Below are 16,541 nucleotides of genomic sequence, written 5' to 3'. Positions count from 1 at the left end.
GTACCCACTAAGAGGCTACCAGCTCCCTACCTCTTACCACCTCTACCTTTCATTCTTCAGTCAGAGCAGCTGTGTATGTGTCCAGGGAAAGTTGCACTTGAAAAGAGAATTCTGATGCTCTCCCCACCCCCTTTTAAGCAACTGACTATAACATATATAAATCTGAGATTTCTAAGCCCTTTAGTTAGTTCAGACTATTTCCATAAGATCTGGCTGGACTAAGGATCCAGAGTTGACTGAATACCAACAGGTACTCAGACCTACCAGTAAATCTACTTACTGCTCAGAGTGACTGTCAAAGGATTGGGGACACAAGATGAAAAACGGGAAGCCATATGGTGAAAATGGTATATATAGTGGAATCCCCACAGTTCAAAAATTCACTGGCACATGACACTAAGAATTATGCTGTGACAAGTGAAGCCAATAAATTAATGGCATTTCTGACATTTAAAATCTGCCAGTGCTACAAAGCCTTTCTTTCTCCTAGAAAGCAGCTACACTGCTCAAATCCCCAAACTCACATAGCCTTCATACCAGTTTTTCCTCTCTAATTGCTTCCCGAAGTCTGTGGGTTTATTTTGACACCCACATTTTCACAAAAGGAACTGCTCCCAGCATTACAAAATGGCAAGACTGCTCCATAGCAAGGTCCAAAAAAAAGGATCAGCCCAAAACACAGAAAGTGGTTGATCTCCAAGTTATGGTCTCCCCAGAACATGAAGGCTTAGCTGGAGAGCCTAGAAAAGCACCCAGAGAGAGGACTGGCAGGCTAGATACTCTGGATTAAATGACTGGAATATGATAGCCACTCTAGCCCACTACATCTAACTATGCTCCCTTTGTACTGCTAATTTGGTTAGAAAGAAAAAGAATATATTTGGGCTCACAACTCTTTCGATATAAGCTCTGCTCTCTCACATTACTTTCAACACCATTTCACTTAATCCCTCTTCTCTAAATTCTCGTCTTTCTGTAAAAAGCAGTAACATAACTTAGCCCTCATAGAAATTCTGGGTTTTTATCTCAGGCTGTTTGGCAACTGTTTATCATCAAATGATAATGGGTGGAATTTGTAAGCAAACTTATGGCCTGAATTACATTTATGATCTGGCAGCTAGGAAGACAAGCAGGCAAAAACTGGGATAGCAAATCCATTTCCTAAGATTTATTTCTGCCTCATGGAATAATGCCAGTGATTCTGGTATAGTGTCAAAAAGCTACATCCCAATTCTTGTCAAGCAGATTACAATGTACAATTCCAGTGAATCCTCCCCTATGTCCTAATGCTCAGTGATATGGTATTAAACTTTATCTAGAAAATGTCATTGTTTTAGTGGACTGTTTATTACACTAATAATAAATCTACAGGAAAATTTGTGATTTCAAAGTTAGGAAAAATTTACTTTTCAAATCTATAATCATAAAGGAAGTTCGTATCACTAATCCTGATGACTAATAAATATAGAAACATTCTGGCTTATTCCTGAAATTTAAGTTTCACATTTGAAGAACAGCTCTTCCAACTCTAAAACTACATTAATTTTATACATCTAAACTTTACCTTGTAAATCTGAGGAATCACTATGTAGAAATGTTTGTGTTGTTCTCCATTAAAGTTCTGTAACTGTGCCGCATATTCATTTTTATTTTCATCAGCCATATGTGTACGCAGATTCAACTGCTGTTTGGCCTAGAGACAAATTGGTCCAAATCATTACCAACAAAAATCATGAAAAAAATCATACCTAATTTGTTTTCCTAAAAATTATACCAAAACTAGACTTTTTCTAATTATTAATATCATTTAAAATTTAAAGAGATGCTTGCAGATCTTCTGGCCAGAGCACTATCCTTTGCAACATTCCCTTTCTCTTACTGCAAAAGAGTCCACCCTCTTGCAATAATCTGTTCAAATGAAGTTTCTCCTTACCAAATCCAGATTTTTTTAAATTAAATAAATGACAACATTATGGCCTGACCTAAAACAGGATGCTCTTAATCAGAAGGGAAAAACAGTACAGAAATATTTTAGACAGTTAAAGTCAGTAGTGAAATATGCCTTCAAACATAATCCACTTATATCCAACTAGAACCACAGTGGAATCAAATAATGATAAAAATGTTAATTTTGGATAAAGTAATAATTGACAACGATTTCCATCTCTATAAAAAACCAGAGGTACTTTAAGGAATGTTTATTTAGAATATAGTTATGTTCATCTCAAGCTCTTATAGAAGTATTTTTTTAATGAGTCAGGTTAGCATCATCTATATTGATAAGAATGTTACAATACAAACTTAACATAAAATCATTAATTCCAGATTTAATGAAAGGGAATCTAAATAAATTTCTCAACTGTTCTAAAGTAATAAGAAAAAGCTAAGTAGGAATTCAACTCAATTTTTCAGTGTTTCAAGGAATAAATCATGTTATACTACAGTATTTTGGAAACGGTAAAGCACATTGTGAATAAACTTCATTACTTTAATTCCATTTTCTGCAAATGGAGTCTCTAGCCTTCTAACAGCAGGTCCATAAGTTATTCAGAATTCAGAAACAAACTGACCTATGGAAATACATGCTAGCCAAGACACCAAATTAGCCCACAAAAGTGCATTTAATCCACAGTGTACTTGAAGATTACAATACTTAAGTACTACGGAAACTAAACACCAAGCCCGAAGTATTCACAGAAAAATACATTTGAAGTTCCAATGTGAGACCTTAAGTATACATTTCATTTATTTCTTCTCCTTCTCCCTGTTCCCACAAACTATGATGGAATACAGTATTCCAAATTATTCCCTACTCACAATGGTTCCATCAGGAGAAACCATTTCTGTTCTAAAGTCACAAGCTGTGATTGCCGAAGCATGGGGCAAAGGTTCCAGCAAGGTATGTGGGAGTATAACACTAGAAAGCTAATACCAACTGAAGCTTCCTCTGGCATACGGTGGGCTTCATACTAATTGCCTTCTCTCTTTTATTTTTTAATATTGCATTAAAAATCCTTTAAATTTTTAATTGTGGTAAAATACACAATACATGTAACATAAAACTGACCATCTTAGTCATTTCTAAGTGTACAGTTCAGGAGTGTTATGGTAAACTCACGCTGTATTATTGCTTTAGGAAAATCAGTAAGTAGCTTGCTCCCTCTTCACTTTTTTTTTTTTTTAAACTTTTATCAATAGTTGCTCAATTGAAACTATGATCCCTTCCTTCCCTGGTCATTTACAATAGAATTCCTCTACTCCATAGTTCTTAAATTAAATTTCTAATAAGTAAGGGAACTGCAAACAAATGAACATGAAAAAGGAAATTATGAACATGAAAATAAGGTCAAACTATTAAACATTTTATATCTGGATTTCAAAATACCTAATTAGTCACTAAAGATATCTTTACAGACAAAATGAAAAAAAAGTTAAATGAGAGTCCAATTAAAGAGTTCCTTAACTTGTCTACTATATAAACTATGTATTCAAACAATGTTTAGTCAAAGGAGTTCTTAAGGAACCAGTGACAACAAGAAAGGACGAATCCCATGTATTAAACAGTGCTGTTTCCAACTGTTGTGGTCCACATTTTTATCAAATAATGGTAACACATTATATGCATGACATGATGCTGGGAAGGAAATGAATATATGGATGATCAAAATCAGGATCCAAAAATCTTCACAGCAGAGTTGAGTCTAATAATTGATACAGATGTACATATGCATTTAAAATACCAAGTTCTGAAACATGTTCTCATACCACACCACATATGAAAAAACATTGGGTTAACCATAAACTCAATGCGAGTCCATCCAAACAAGTGGTCAATATACATTTAGCCCATAATTAACATAAATTTGGTGTTCAAAACAAGGGAGGCAATCAAACTCAGGACCAGTAAGACCATACCTGTATTATTACATCCAATCAGAAGTAACATAATTTATGTGGGATATTAACAAATTAACAGATATCAAAGGAAAATAGTTAACTTGAAAAATTTCCTACATAGAATAAAAAAAACATGATGGTTTATCTAAGGGTAGAAAATATGCTACAAATATCTAAAGAGCTATTAGGAGGAAAATACAGATTTAATATGTTTCTGGTATCTCAAAGAAATTTAAACAGAGTAATGACCGGGATCAATATAAGGAAATGCTAACGTTGGCGGGGGAGTGGGGAGAACTGCCTTAAGACTGTGTATTTCCAACAAGACGGAACTTAGTATCATTAGAGGTTTAAAGTCATTAAAAATCAAGGAGAAGGGGCACCTGGGTGGCTCAGTGGGTTAAGCCTCTGCCTTCGGCTCAGGTCATGATCTCAGGGTCCTGGGATCAAGCCCCAAGTGGGGCTCTCTGCTCGGCAAGGAGCCTGCTTCCCCCACTCTCTCTGCCTGCCTCTCTACCTGCTTGTGATCTATCAAATAAATAAAATCTAAAAACAAAAACAAAAACAAAAAACCAGGTAGAAAAAATAAAAGCCTCACAAGTTATACTAGAAGGCCTTTAAGGTAATTGTAAAATCTGGATTTTATATAATTTTATAGCTTTAAAATGATAAAGAAAACGGAATGCAGAAAATAAATCACTACTCCCTTCCTTACTTTTTTCTTGTTCTAATCTTATAGAGAATTATAAAATCCTAAATTGAAAATATACAAATGGTGGGCCTTTGTATATACAAAAATATGGAGTAAGGTTCAAAATCCCAACATTTCAGCTCCATCACTAAGTCAAATGTTCTAAGATAAAGAGCATATAGCAGGGGAGAAGGAAAACCTAAGCAGCATAAGTTACAGGGCTGATCATACAAATAGTTAATGTTACAGAACATCTGACCCAGGTCAGTTAGTGACAAGAGAGTTCAGTTTCCCAAAATGAATGAATGAATGAATGAAACAAACAAACACATAAACAGCTAACATCACATACCTCTGACACTTTGATCTTGTTTTGCCTTGTGTCAAGTTGGGGAACCACACTACCCAACTCCCATTTGCACACCCCATCAACTTACCTTAGACTTTTTTTTTTAAAAATTTTTATTTATATATTTGTCAGAGAGTGTGAGCACAAGCAGGGGGAGTGGCAGGCAGAGCACGCAAAGGGAGAAGCAGTCTCCCTGCTGAGCAGGGAGCCCAACACAGGATAGGAGCCCAGGACCCTAGGATCGTGACCTGAGCTGAAGGCAGTCGCTTAACCAAATGAGCCACCCAGGCATCCCTTACCTTAGACTTTCTATTGTTTTGGAATAGGATAGAAACTCATTCTCAATAGTAACCATTTCTTTCTTATGCATTCTGAATGCAGTTAAGACATTAGAATAAAATAAAGTAACACGTATTAACTACTTTCTCAGACTAACTTGTGATATGGAAGTACACAAATATTTGTATATTTTAGATTTAGACATAATTTTTCTCTGGGGAAAACTACCAATACAAACATTATAACTATTTTCCATATGTAAATAATGATATTTTGATATCGAAGTCAGTGTGGATTATTTCTTACCTTTTCAACATCTGCCTTGGTTGCATTAGTATCATTATCCAATCTTTCGTAACTCTGTTGTGCCTTTTCCGCCTCTCTACATTCTCTTTCAAATTTCTTTTTACTCTGTTTAAAAAAATTAAAATATCACACTGAGATACAGAATTATCTCATTAAAAAATAAATTTAAAGTGCTGCAACTGTACATTGTATAGAATTACATACTAAAAATAAAATTTTTCTAAATTAGGAAAGAAATGTTAGCATTATAATCAATCCATATGACTTAAATATCAGACACTATAGACTGTGAAGGAAAAAAAAATCACAGGCATGACTGAGTTAATATTTATAATATACTTCATCATTTGCCAATAAGAAAAAAATCACATGTATTTTATAATTTTTTATTATAAGCTCACCTTCAGAAGGACTTTATTGGTTTGTTTCATGTTTTGTGTTTGGTTTTGTAGGTTTGTTTAGCTGGTTGGTTTTGGTGTTTGCTTTTCATTTTTTGTGGTGGAATATGGAAATGTCCTCCCTCCAAAGTGGCTTCAAATTGTTTCTTCCAGGTGTCCCAGGAATACCGTTAGCCCAGAACCAGGCCTTTAAAATTTTCACTTAATTCAAATGACTATGACTTTGTAAAAGCTATTCACAACAGAGCTGTGTGATATGTACCTTATTTCCTTTCCAGCATACTTTCTTTTTTTTACTCCTGGACTTAATTTTTTATCTTTGCTTAGTTTTCAACATATTTTTTTCTAATTCCACTGTAGTGTGCACAGTTCTTTAAAAATCTCTCCTCAGTTAATTCAAACATATTCAGAATTCTATCCATTTTATTTTCTTAATGAAATCTCTTCCAAAGGCCTTGATCTACTGAAATTTGGACTACTTAGCCAAACTAGACCTATTGCATAGCTGCTTCCTTAAAATTCCCTTCACCATCATTGCCGATTCCTTTCACCTCCCCTTTTGATTTTAAATTCATATTTCCCAATTCCACACCTTCCCCATTCCTGGTTCCTTATTTTGCTAGAATACATTCAGCAACAGCTTCCTAAAAGATCTGCAGGAGGTAATTTTCATCATTTTCATTTCAAATTTCTCCGTGGCCAAAAATACCTTTACCATCACTTTCAATTGATAAAATTTGGCTGGGTATGATGCTGTCAGAAATTGTCTTCCTTCAGCAATGTAAAGTATCTTCTGGCTTCCTGATCCCATTCTGATTCCTGATCCTCTGCATAAAACATGTTTGTTTTGTTTTCCACTCTGGAGGCTGGTAAGCATCTTCTCTCTCCTAACGGTTCTGAAATTTCAGGAAGATATGTCTTGCTCTGAGTCCACTGTGCTGAGCACCTAGAAAATCCTTTCAATCTGGAAACTCGTGTCTTTCCATTCCGGGAAAATTTTCTTGAATTATTTTTGTCTGTCCATTTTCAGTGTTTTCTCTTTTATAGAATGCTTATTACCTTGAAAATGAACCTATAGGATGAACCCTCTACTTTTCTTGTATTTTCAATTTCTATCATTCTGCTCTACTTTGAAAGAGTTCTTCAATTTTATTTTTTTCTAATGTGTTTTTCATTTCTGCTATCCTAAAGTTCTTCTTTGTGTGTGTGTTCCTTCTTTGACAGCATCTTATTCCTATTTCACAGATATAGTATCTTCTCTATTCCCTTTCAGAATATTAATAGTGTTTCAAATGTTTTGATTGTTTTTGCTATTTTCTATTTCCTTTCATAGTTGTTTCTTCAAAGCTGCACCCCCATGCCAAAGTTTTGGTCTTTATTATTTACATTAGTTGTTTTCTCTAAATGTCTGAGGTTCCGTGCCTCTCTGTTCTTATTTTAAAAGCTAAATGAAAGTTTTCTACAGGTGGGGCTTTTGGATTATTGTCTCTTCCTCTAGGGTAATATGGCCAGGCAGTTTCCTCGGAGAAATCCTACTATTGTTATCTGTAAGTCTTTCCTCTCAAGCTAGTTAGATTCCCCAGAGGACTCCTCAATTTCGTACCTGGAAAAACATACCCCTTGCTACTGTATTCTGAGAATCACTCAGAAGAAAGCAGAGGATGTCAACATTTTCTATGTAGCTAACAACCTCATTAGAACAAGTTAGATATCTATTTCTTATCTTGGGGATTACAAAACTACACACAGGGCAAATCTGGGTTCCAAACCTCGTAACTATAAGGTCAAAGTCTAAATTTTTCACAAGACACCTCTTCTCCTTTGACCTTCAGACAAAGACAAATTTCTCTGCTGTCTCCTTTGACCAATGGGCAGAGTTCTTACAGTCCATCTTTCACTAAAGGGCTAGTCCTTTGAAGGTTCAAAATTTTACACAGGTTTATCACTTCTAACTCTCTACAACATATAGAGCTAAAACATCATCTCTGTCCCTGTATATTAAAACGTAAACCCTTACCAAGGTCCAATAAACCACCACACTCCAATACCCCTGCCCTTATTCTTCAAATGTCACTGTATCAGCTCATAAACCTACTGCTCTGGCCTCTAGTTTACCCTTTTTCTAGCAGTTAGTAATAGATTTCCCTTTCTCTTAGTTCTAAGAACTTAAAATACAATAAAAAATATTTTAGCTATTATAGCAAAGTATTTCTAAACAAGAGGTTTCTGAGTTAGCTCAGATTGTCATATAGCTAGAATCAGACATACCTATACAATTAACATAAATGAATGTGCTCAGAAAATTTTACAAATTCTTTAAATGTACCATTTTGATTAGTATAAAAATACCAAATGAGACATGTACAATTTATTCAAACCACACAAATATATCTGAATGCACATAATATTCAGAATGTCACTTTCCTATTAAATTTCCACATTAAAAATAAATTTCCACATTTACTTCTCTGAAACTCAGTTCATACTGTTTTCAAACTGAGTAGCTACAGGCTACTAATTTTGTTTCAATGTGAAGCTACTATATACAAAATTACTTTTATATTAGACATCTTATTATTTGTGAAAAATTTAATTTCAGTGCAACAGCTAAAGAATCACTAGTACAATATTAAAAATACTAATGCAGTAATATTAAAAATTCTCCTTCCCTGAAAGATATCATTATACAATATAGGAATACACTCCTCCAGAAAAGACTCCCCATCCTTCACCCTTTACATGCCAGACTAATCAGCAGCCACTTCTATTCCCCCACCCCTTCTTAGAAGAGCCCACCTCCCAGGGTAAAGCCTGAAAATAGCTGAAACTTGCTTTACCAGCCTCCGCACAGCTAGAGCATGGTCAAGTAATCTAATCCTGTCAAAGGTACCCATTAGGAAATCTGCTGGGGATTTTCTGAAAGTTTTCCCTTCCTAATAAAAAGGAACAGTTAAAAGAGAAATGCTTTCTTTTTCCTGCTTCCGCATGCAGCTGAAAGGATGTGGTGCCTGGCAGCTTAAGGGGGCTGTTGACCATAAGGAGACAAGCCTGAGGGAAAAAGCCAACATAGTCAAGACATAAAAAGTGGACAGAGAAAGCAGAAGCAGCTTTAGTGATATCACTGAGCTACTGACCAACACTGAAACTGCTCCATTTCTGAGCTCTATTCTTAATAAATTTGCACACTTTGTTACCTGAGCCGCCTGACAGACCTGGCATCTTTGATACTTCTATCTTGGTAATTTCTCATCATCCCTTCAAAATCTTCTTTGCAGGCTACTCTCTTCTGCCCTCATCTTAAATGCTGGTGTGGCCTATTTTCATGATCCCAAGGTTAATAACAGTCTTTTTAAATATTTTCCTCAACTTTCAATACTCTGTCACTAACTCAGCCTGTCTCTTCCACTTCTTTATCTCCTCTCAATTATTTCAAAAATGTTAGGAATTTTGCAAATTCATTTCCTTGATTAAACAGGAAGATACAGAACTAAGAAATGAGATCCTGCACATATTTCTACATATTCCACAAAAATTATATTTGTCTGTCTCCCTCACTAGACTGCAGGTTAGACAAAAACAAGGACTATGTCACTTATTCTTTTTTTCCCAACTGTTCACCTTTTTACCATGACTCAGCACACGTCAACGATATCTTCAATAAACGTAAGTTGAGCTGAACACACCTTGAATGGTATTGTTAATGCCTTAAGGAAATCATTCTCACATTTTTTTTTCAATGCTTCTTTCTTATGACCCCTCTAACTTATGCTTAGTAACTGCCAACTGTTCTAAAGGCAAGTCAGCACGTATTAACAGGAATAATTTGTGTCAACATAAGTTTTTAAAGGGACCAATGACTCATGAGTGTAGGAGTCTGTTATTATGTGTAAATGAAAACACACATACATCCACACTCATTAGGTGGCAGATACTAAGAATGCTAGGTAAGGTAATTTAAAATTTAATAAATGTAAACACTCCCTAAAAGTCTTGTTAAAACCAATTAGAATGAAAATGAAAACAAAAATGAAATGGACTATTAATATAAATAAGAATTCTCAATTAGCACTAGTGCCTACAATCATATATCAATGACATTTATATAGCAGAACTTTACTCTTAGAATATGTGATTTCGGGGCACCTGGGTGGCTCAGTGGGGGCTCTCTGCTCAGCAGGGAGCCTGCTTCCTCCTCTCTCTCTCTGCCTGCCTCTCTGCCTACTTGTGATCTCTGTCAAATAAATAAATAAAATCTTAAAAAAAAAAAGAATATGTGATTTCAAGCTCTGAATATGTGATTTATAAAAAAAAAAGAAGAAAAAAGGCCAAAAACACGTATATACATGAGGTTTTTTAAATCTCAAATCTAAAAGTCCTTTTCCCAAACTAAATTAGCACAAACTAAATTAATTTAACATGGGAAAAACTCCCTTTGGCATAATTTTCAAGGAATAGTGTCCATAATAAAAAATATGCAAGTAAAAGAGTAAAGAATTAGCTTCTTGCTAACCTGAGAGTCCAGAAAGAATATATTTAAGATTTTAATTATTTATTAAGAAAGAGAGCCTGTGAGAGTAGGGCGGGGCAGAGGAGTAGAGAGGGAGAGAGAAGGACAATCTGAAGCAGACTCTGCATTCAGCAGGGAGCCCAACACAGCTGAAACTCATCATCTGAGCCAAAACCAAGAGTCGGATGCTCAACCGAGTCAGGCAGGTGCCCCTTATAGAGTAAGACTATCCCCAATAATCTTATTCTACAGAACATAATATGGTAGAAAATTTTAAGGAAAGCAGACAACAATGTTCCTTACAGACATCTTGTTTTTCAAATGACTGCATGCCAGAATATTTAAGAGCAAGCACACTAGCAAGCACCTTTGGAATTCTGGGGTTTTTTATTTTATTTTTTTAAAGATTTTTTATTTGAGAGAGAGAGAGTGCGTGCAAGCGAGCAGAGGGAGGGGAAAAGAGAGAGGGACAGAAATTCCCAAGCAGGCTCTCTGCTAAGCTGGATCCCAAGACCCCAAGACCACAACCTGAGCTGAAAATAAGAGTCAGCCATTCAACCAATTCAGCCACCCAGGAGCCCCCACCCTTGGAAAGTTTTTATAATAAATAATGACTATACTTTTACAATTTTACCTATAAATACTACCAAATATTTTCTTTCCTAACATTTGATGGTCTATGACCAGGAGCCCAGTACTAGGGAGATTTACATTATTACAGAATCACCAAACTGGAAGAAACATTTCATATAATCTAGTCCACTGTCTTCATCTTTCATATGCTAAAGATGAAATCAAGAGAAATCAAAAGACAGAACTAGATTCTAGGTCCTCTAAGTCTCTGTCAAATGGTCTTCTGAGGTACATCACTATTAATACTCCCACTACCCCTACCCTCTTATCAATATTTTATAGTAACTATTGCAAAATCAAAAAGTATATTCCTAAACTTTTAGAGTTATCTGAAGTTATCTGAAGATTACAGAATTGGTACAATACAAAGCCATATAGAAAAAAAAAATGACAAAATGATTTCACATTCTTTGCACCAATGTCAAAGAGAATAAATACATCAAGAAATATTAAACTCAAAAGATGTGAAGCATAGGAGAATTTGGGGCTAAGTAGTCTACAAAACTATAAGCATGAAAACATTATAACCTACATTATCCATCTGTTTCCAGCACATGTCAAGGTACTGTTGAGCTTTCCGTCCCTCTTGAAGATGCTGAAGATCATAACCAAAAAACAAAACAAACAAAAAATTATATTTGAATCCTAAAATTCTAAAAACTCCCCAAAACCTTTACTTTTCACTTTATTTTTTTAGGTACTAATTATGTAACTCTAACAAGACCTAGGAAAAGACTAATAAAGCAAAACTCTCTAAAATGCACTTAATGAGTATTATCTGAATACTTTAAGTATATCCTATAAGACAGATACAATCTCTAGACAAAGACATGACTTGAGTAGAGGTTGACAAGTGTTTTCTATAAAGGGTCAGATAAATATCTTAAGTTTTTGCAAACTATGTGGTCTTGGTTACAAATATTCAACCTTTCTGATATAATACAAAAGCAGCCACAGGAAATACATAAGTAAATGAGTGTAGGTGTGTTTCAATAACACTTTAATTATAGTCAATGAAATGTGAATTTCAAACAATTTTCACATGCCATGAAATATTTTTGATTTTCTTTTCAACTATCCAAAATATTACAAACCATTCTTAGCTCATGAGGAACTAAGAAAAAGAGGCAGTAAGCTAGATTTGGCCCATGGGCTATAAGTTACCGAATCTTGGTCTTAAACCCAAAGGATCACAAATTAGCAAGAGTATCTTAAGATAATTTTAGTTAAAAGAAACCGAAATAGCAAACCAGTTTATACTGAATGTTACTTTAAAAAGCAAAGTAATCATGTGAAAACATTTCATGTACTATATAACTGAATGAAAACAATAATTACCATTTTTCTTTCAGTTTTCAGATCATGAGCATATCTCATTAATTCACCATAAACTCTGTGCGCCATTTCTTCTGCTACTACTTCTCGCTGTCCTGCATAGTCATTTAACTCGTTAAGGATGTTAAAAAAGGCTATACACGAGGTAAACCTGACAAAAACATATTAAAAAATGGTGAAATTTATGTATTTTTTCTTTAAAAATGTTTTCCATGAGGTAAGGATTGACCCTGACACTTGACAAATTTTAACATACTCAACCTAACTCTCTACTAGTAGCTCCAAATTAACTCTATATGAAAAGAATACTACATTTAGCTCAAGTTGTATGTTTGTATATCTTCAAGTAGTCTTAATTTATAAATAAAGGGATATATGGGGTCAAAAAATAGTAAGAATACTACCTGCAGGCTCTTTTAGCATACTGGAATCTCTTAAGTAGTCAATTGACTGGCCTGAGCTGGGGAATGAGCTGGGATTCCTAGGACTGGCAGCTGAACCTGTTGCAGAGATGATGTGCTTGCTCTCGAGGACAGAACCTGCCAATCATACCACTCAAATGCATCTCGATGGCTGATCTACAGAACAATTTTGCTATCAGCTCTGGACACAGCTGCTTGTATGCCTGACCACATCCTGAATGGAAGTAAAGTGCCATTATGGTTGGCACCAAAGAGGGGTAGGAAGGGGCAATAAGGGTAAAAAAATGTGTGTGGAGAGAAGGAGAGAAACAAAGAGAATTGCTGTATTAAAATGTATGGATCTATTCTAAATACACTGCCTGAACACTCTTTCAGCTGAAGGCAAGTAACTCAGATAATACTCCATTAACGCTAAACTTAAGAATCCTAACAATTAACAATTATACACAAAGTTGTTTTAAGTCTAGTTTCTTTGTTTCTGTATTTTACAACCATCCACATATCCCTGTTTAAGACTACCAAAAAGCTCATTAGCAATTCCTAAACTTTTGTTCAGAGTTCCAAGGTTACTCTGAAAACCTTATTCCTTTCTGTTATCCCTTTAAACTAATCAGCTAAACTGTTTTAATACCTGTAAGAGTAAAAGCAAGAATCTGACAAACTAACAACTGCAAAATAAAGTATGCGGAAAATACCCTTTTCTTTTGAAGACTAAATCACTCAAGTACAGTCCCAGTCCACATTTTATTTGGAAACCCATACTTTCAACTATTTCAGAAAACTGAGCCCAATGAAATATTCTTTCTTATTCGAATAAATACTTTCTTATTTAAGAACATGTGATTTTTTTAATTACAACTTTAAAAAATCATTATAAAGGGCTACCAGCATATTTATTTTACTAAATAACAGAAATATAAGTTTCTTTATTTTAATATGCAATAATAAACAGGTATATAATTTACCTTGGTTCTTCATCTTTGGAGGAACGTTTGGGACAGTACTTCTTAACCAGATTTCTACAGGAAGAAAAAAAGTTTTTTAAAGTATAAAAAATACTATTGTTGACCATAAGAGACTCTTAATCTCACAAAACAAACTGAAGGTTGCTAGGGGTAGGGGAGTAGGGAGAGGGTAGTTGGGTTATGGACACCGGGGAGGGTACATGCTATGAAGTGCTGTGAAGTGTGTAAGCCTGGCGATTTGCAGACCTGTTACCCCTGGGGCTAATAATACATTATATGTTAAAAAAAAAAAAATACTATTGTTGAAACTGAAATATTCTAAAAATTGACAATTTCATGGTATCAAGAATTTAATGACATAAAACAAGACAGCAACATAATCCTCTACTACCATTAACATCATATGATCCCTATACTTTGTTCTTGAAATACTGATACCTATAAAAAGAAATGTTATTTCTGTGTTTGTATGAATGTAATCATAATAATTTGGATGATTACGCTGTCAAATAATAGAGGTGAGAATAAGCAAAGTACAAAGAATAGAAGAAACAAATTTCAGTCTACTAAACTGAGCCAGAGCAAAAAGACAAGTATTTCAAAGAAATACCATCACTATTTTGTTCTGCAAATCAGGAATTTTAGTATGAACTAAGAGTAACAGGCGAACAGATGCAGACTCACAGGATAAAAGAACAACATCCTCCATAACTCTGCTTTTATGACCCTTAACATTCTCTTTTTTAAGCAAATTAATTATATTTATACTTGTTCAACTTTCTTTGCCTGCATCCATGTTCATTCTACACAGTCTCAGCCTAAAATGCTACCTTATCTCACCTTTGCAAACTCAGAGGAGACTAGAACATGTACTGTGAAGTCAGAATGGACTACTTGGGTTTGAATCCTAACCGTTTTGTGTGGCCATCTATGTGTCCGTAGGTAATTTACTTGCCTGGTTTCCTATCAATGGTGATAATAGTACCTAAACACTATGGTGTTATGAATATTAAAGTGGATAACATTTGTAAAGCATTTACCAGTGCTTTGTACAGTTCTCAAAATATGGTCAATGGACAGTAAAGGTACACAGACTCTTTGTTACCAATCCACAAAAAGCTAAGTACAGAACTTGAGAATAATTTTGTCTGTTGAATCTAATAATAAAAAAACTGGTGCCTATATTTTATATCTCCTTTTATGTCATTTTCCTAGTACTAAATTTTTACTGTATTTTACAAAAGCATTAATATATAATGAACTGGAAACTTAAAAAGAAACTAATCCATCAACACAAATAATGAGATACACTGCTTTAATCTGTAGGCATTTAAAAACTAAATGGCCCTATGGTCTTTCAAATAAATACTTCAAAAGAATCATTGTCTTAATAATTCTCAAATCATCATTGATTCTTTCCACTTAATTCAGCTTATCCATTTGATAATTATCTACTATATGCTAGGCACTGTGCAAGCTACTGGGAACTTAAGAAATCAGAGTACCCACGCTCAAGATATTATACTCTATTGAAAGAAGATAAATATATACCAATAATTACAATATAAAGCATAATAAATGCTATGATAAAAGTAACAAAGGGTGCTATGATAAACAAGAGAAAGTCTTAACACCCTGAACAATGGGGGAAAGAACAGGCAAGACATTGATAAGGATTAATATTTATCGAATTAATAAAAAAACTCACAGGGCACCTGGGTAGTTCAGTCAGTTAGGCATCCTACTCCTGGTTTCAGCTCAGGCCATGATCTCAGGGTCCTGGGATCAGACCTGGTATCGGGTTCCACACTCAGTGGGGAGTCTGGTGGAGGTTTTATTCCTTGGTCCCTCTCCTCTCTCACTAACTCTCTCTCTCTCTCTCTCAAATAAATAAATAAATAAATAAATCCTTTTAGATAAATAAATAAATAAATAAATAAATAAATAAAAATAAAAGAATAGATTAAGTGACCTTTGGGCAACATCAAGCATACCAACATTTGCATTTTGGGGGTACCAGATGTTAAAGAGAAAGAGAGGGAAAAAAATTATCTGAAGAAGAACAGCTGAAAAATTCCCTAACTTGAGAAATAAAACAGATATCCAAGTCAAGGAAGGAAAGAAAGCCCCAAAGGAGATAAACTTGAAGACGTCTACCCCAAAGCACATAATAATTAAAATGTCAAAAATTAAAAAGACAGAATCTTAAAGCAGCAAGACAAAAAAGTAAATATTATGTAGAAGGAAACAACCACCTAAGTCTATAGTTTCGACTATTCAGTAGAAACTCTGCAGCCCACAGCATGATATATTCAACATGCCAAAATAGAAAAAAACAAAAAAAAACAAAAAAACCTACAACCAAGAATACTCTACTCAGTAAGGTTATCACTCAGAATTCAGAATTCATTCAGGAGAGAGAGTTTCCCAGGCAAACAAAGTTAAAGGACTCCATCACTACTAAACCTACTTTATAAGTAGTGTTTAAGGGACTTCTTGGAGCAGAAAAGGCCACAACTAGAAAAAATTATGAAAGAAAACATTTCACTAGTAAAAGCAAATATATGGTAAAAATGGTAGCTCACTCATAGAAGTAGTATGATGGTTAAAAGACAAAGTAGTAAAATCAATTTTATCTACAATAATGAGTTAAAGGATACACAAAATAAAAAGATGTAAAATATATATGTTAAACAAGTAAAACAAAGGGAGGGGAAGAATGTAGTGCTTTTAGAAACTTAAGTGACCACAGCATGTTA

The 16,541-nt window shown here is 34.5% G+C and overlaps 1 protein-coding gene across 3 annotated transcripts in view; it reads right to left on the bottom strand.

The window, feature by feature from the left end:
- FNBP1L (formin binding protein 1 like) overlaps positions 1–16,541 on the bottom strand; it is a 98,835-nt gene that overhangs the window by 22,035 nt on the left and 60,259 nt on the right. For all 3 annotated transcript variants that reach the window (XM_032867158.1, XM_032867159.1, XM_032867160.1), the window contains exons 3-7: positions 13,783–13,836; positions 12,399–12,546; positions 11,593–11,655; positions 5,523–5,627; positions 1,565–1,693 (exon numbers count right to left, since the gene is read on the bottom strand). In XM_032867158.1, the coding sequence (XP_032723049.1) occupies positions 1,565–1,693; positions 5,523–5,627; positions 11,593–11,655; positions 12,399–12,546; positions 13,783–13,836 (499 nt within the window). The remainder of the gene's footprint in view (positions 1–1,564; positions 1,694–5,522; positions 5,628–11,592; positions 11,656–12,398; positions 12,547–13,782; positions 13,837–16,541) is intronic.

This window comes from Lontra canadensis, unplaced genomic scaffold (genome assembly GCF_010015895.1).
Source record: "Lontra canadensis isolate GAN:19392208 unplaced genomic scaffold, GSC_riverotter_1.0 scaffold33, whole genome shotgun sequence".
Taxonomy (NCBI): Eukaryota; Metazoa; Chordata; class Mammalia; order Carnivora; family Mustelidae; genus Lontra; species Lontra canadensis.
The sequence above is the reverse complement of the archived record's forward strand: the minus strand, read 5'-3'. Positions and strand labels throughout refer to the sequence as shown.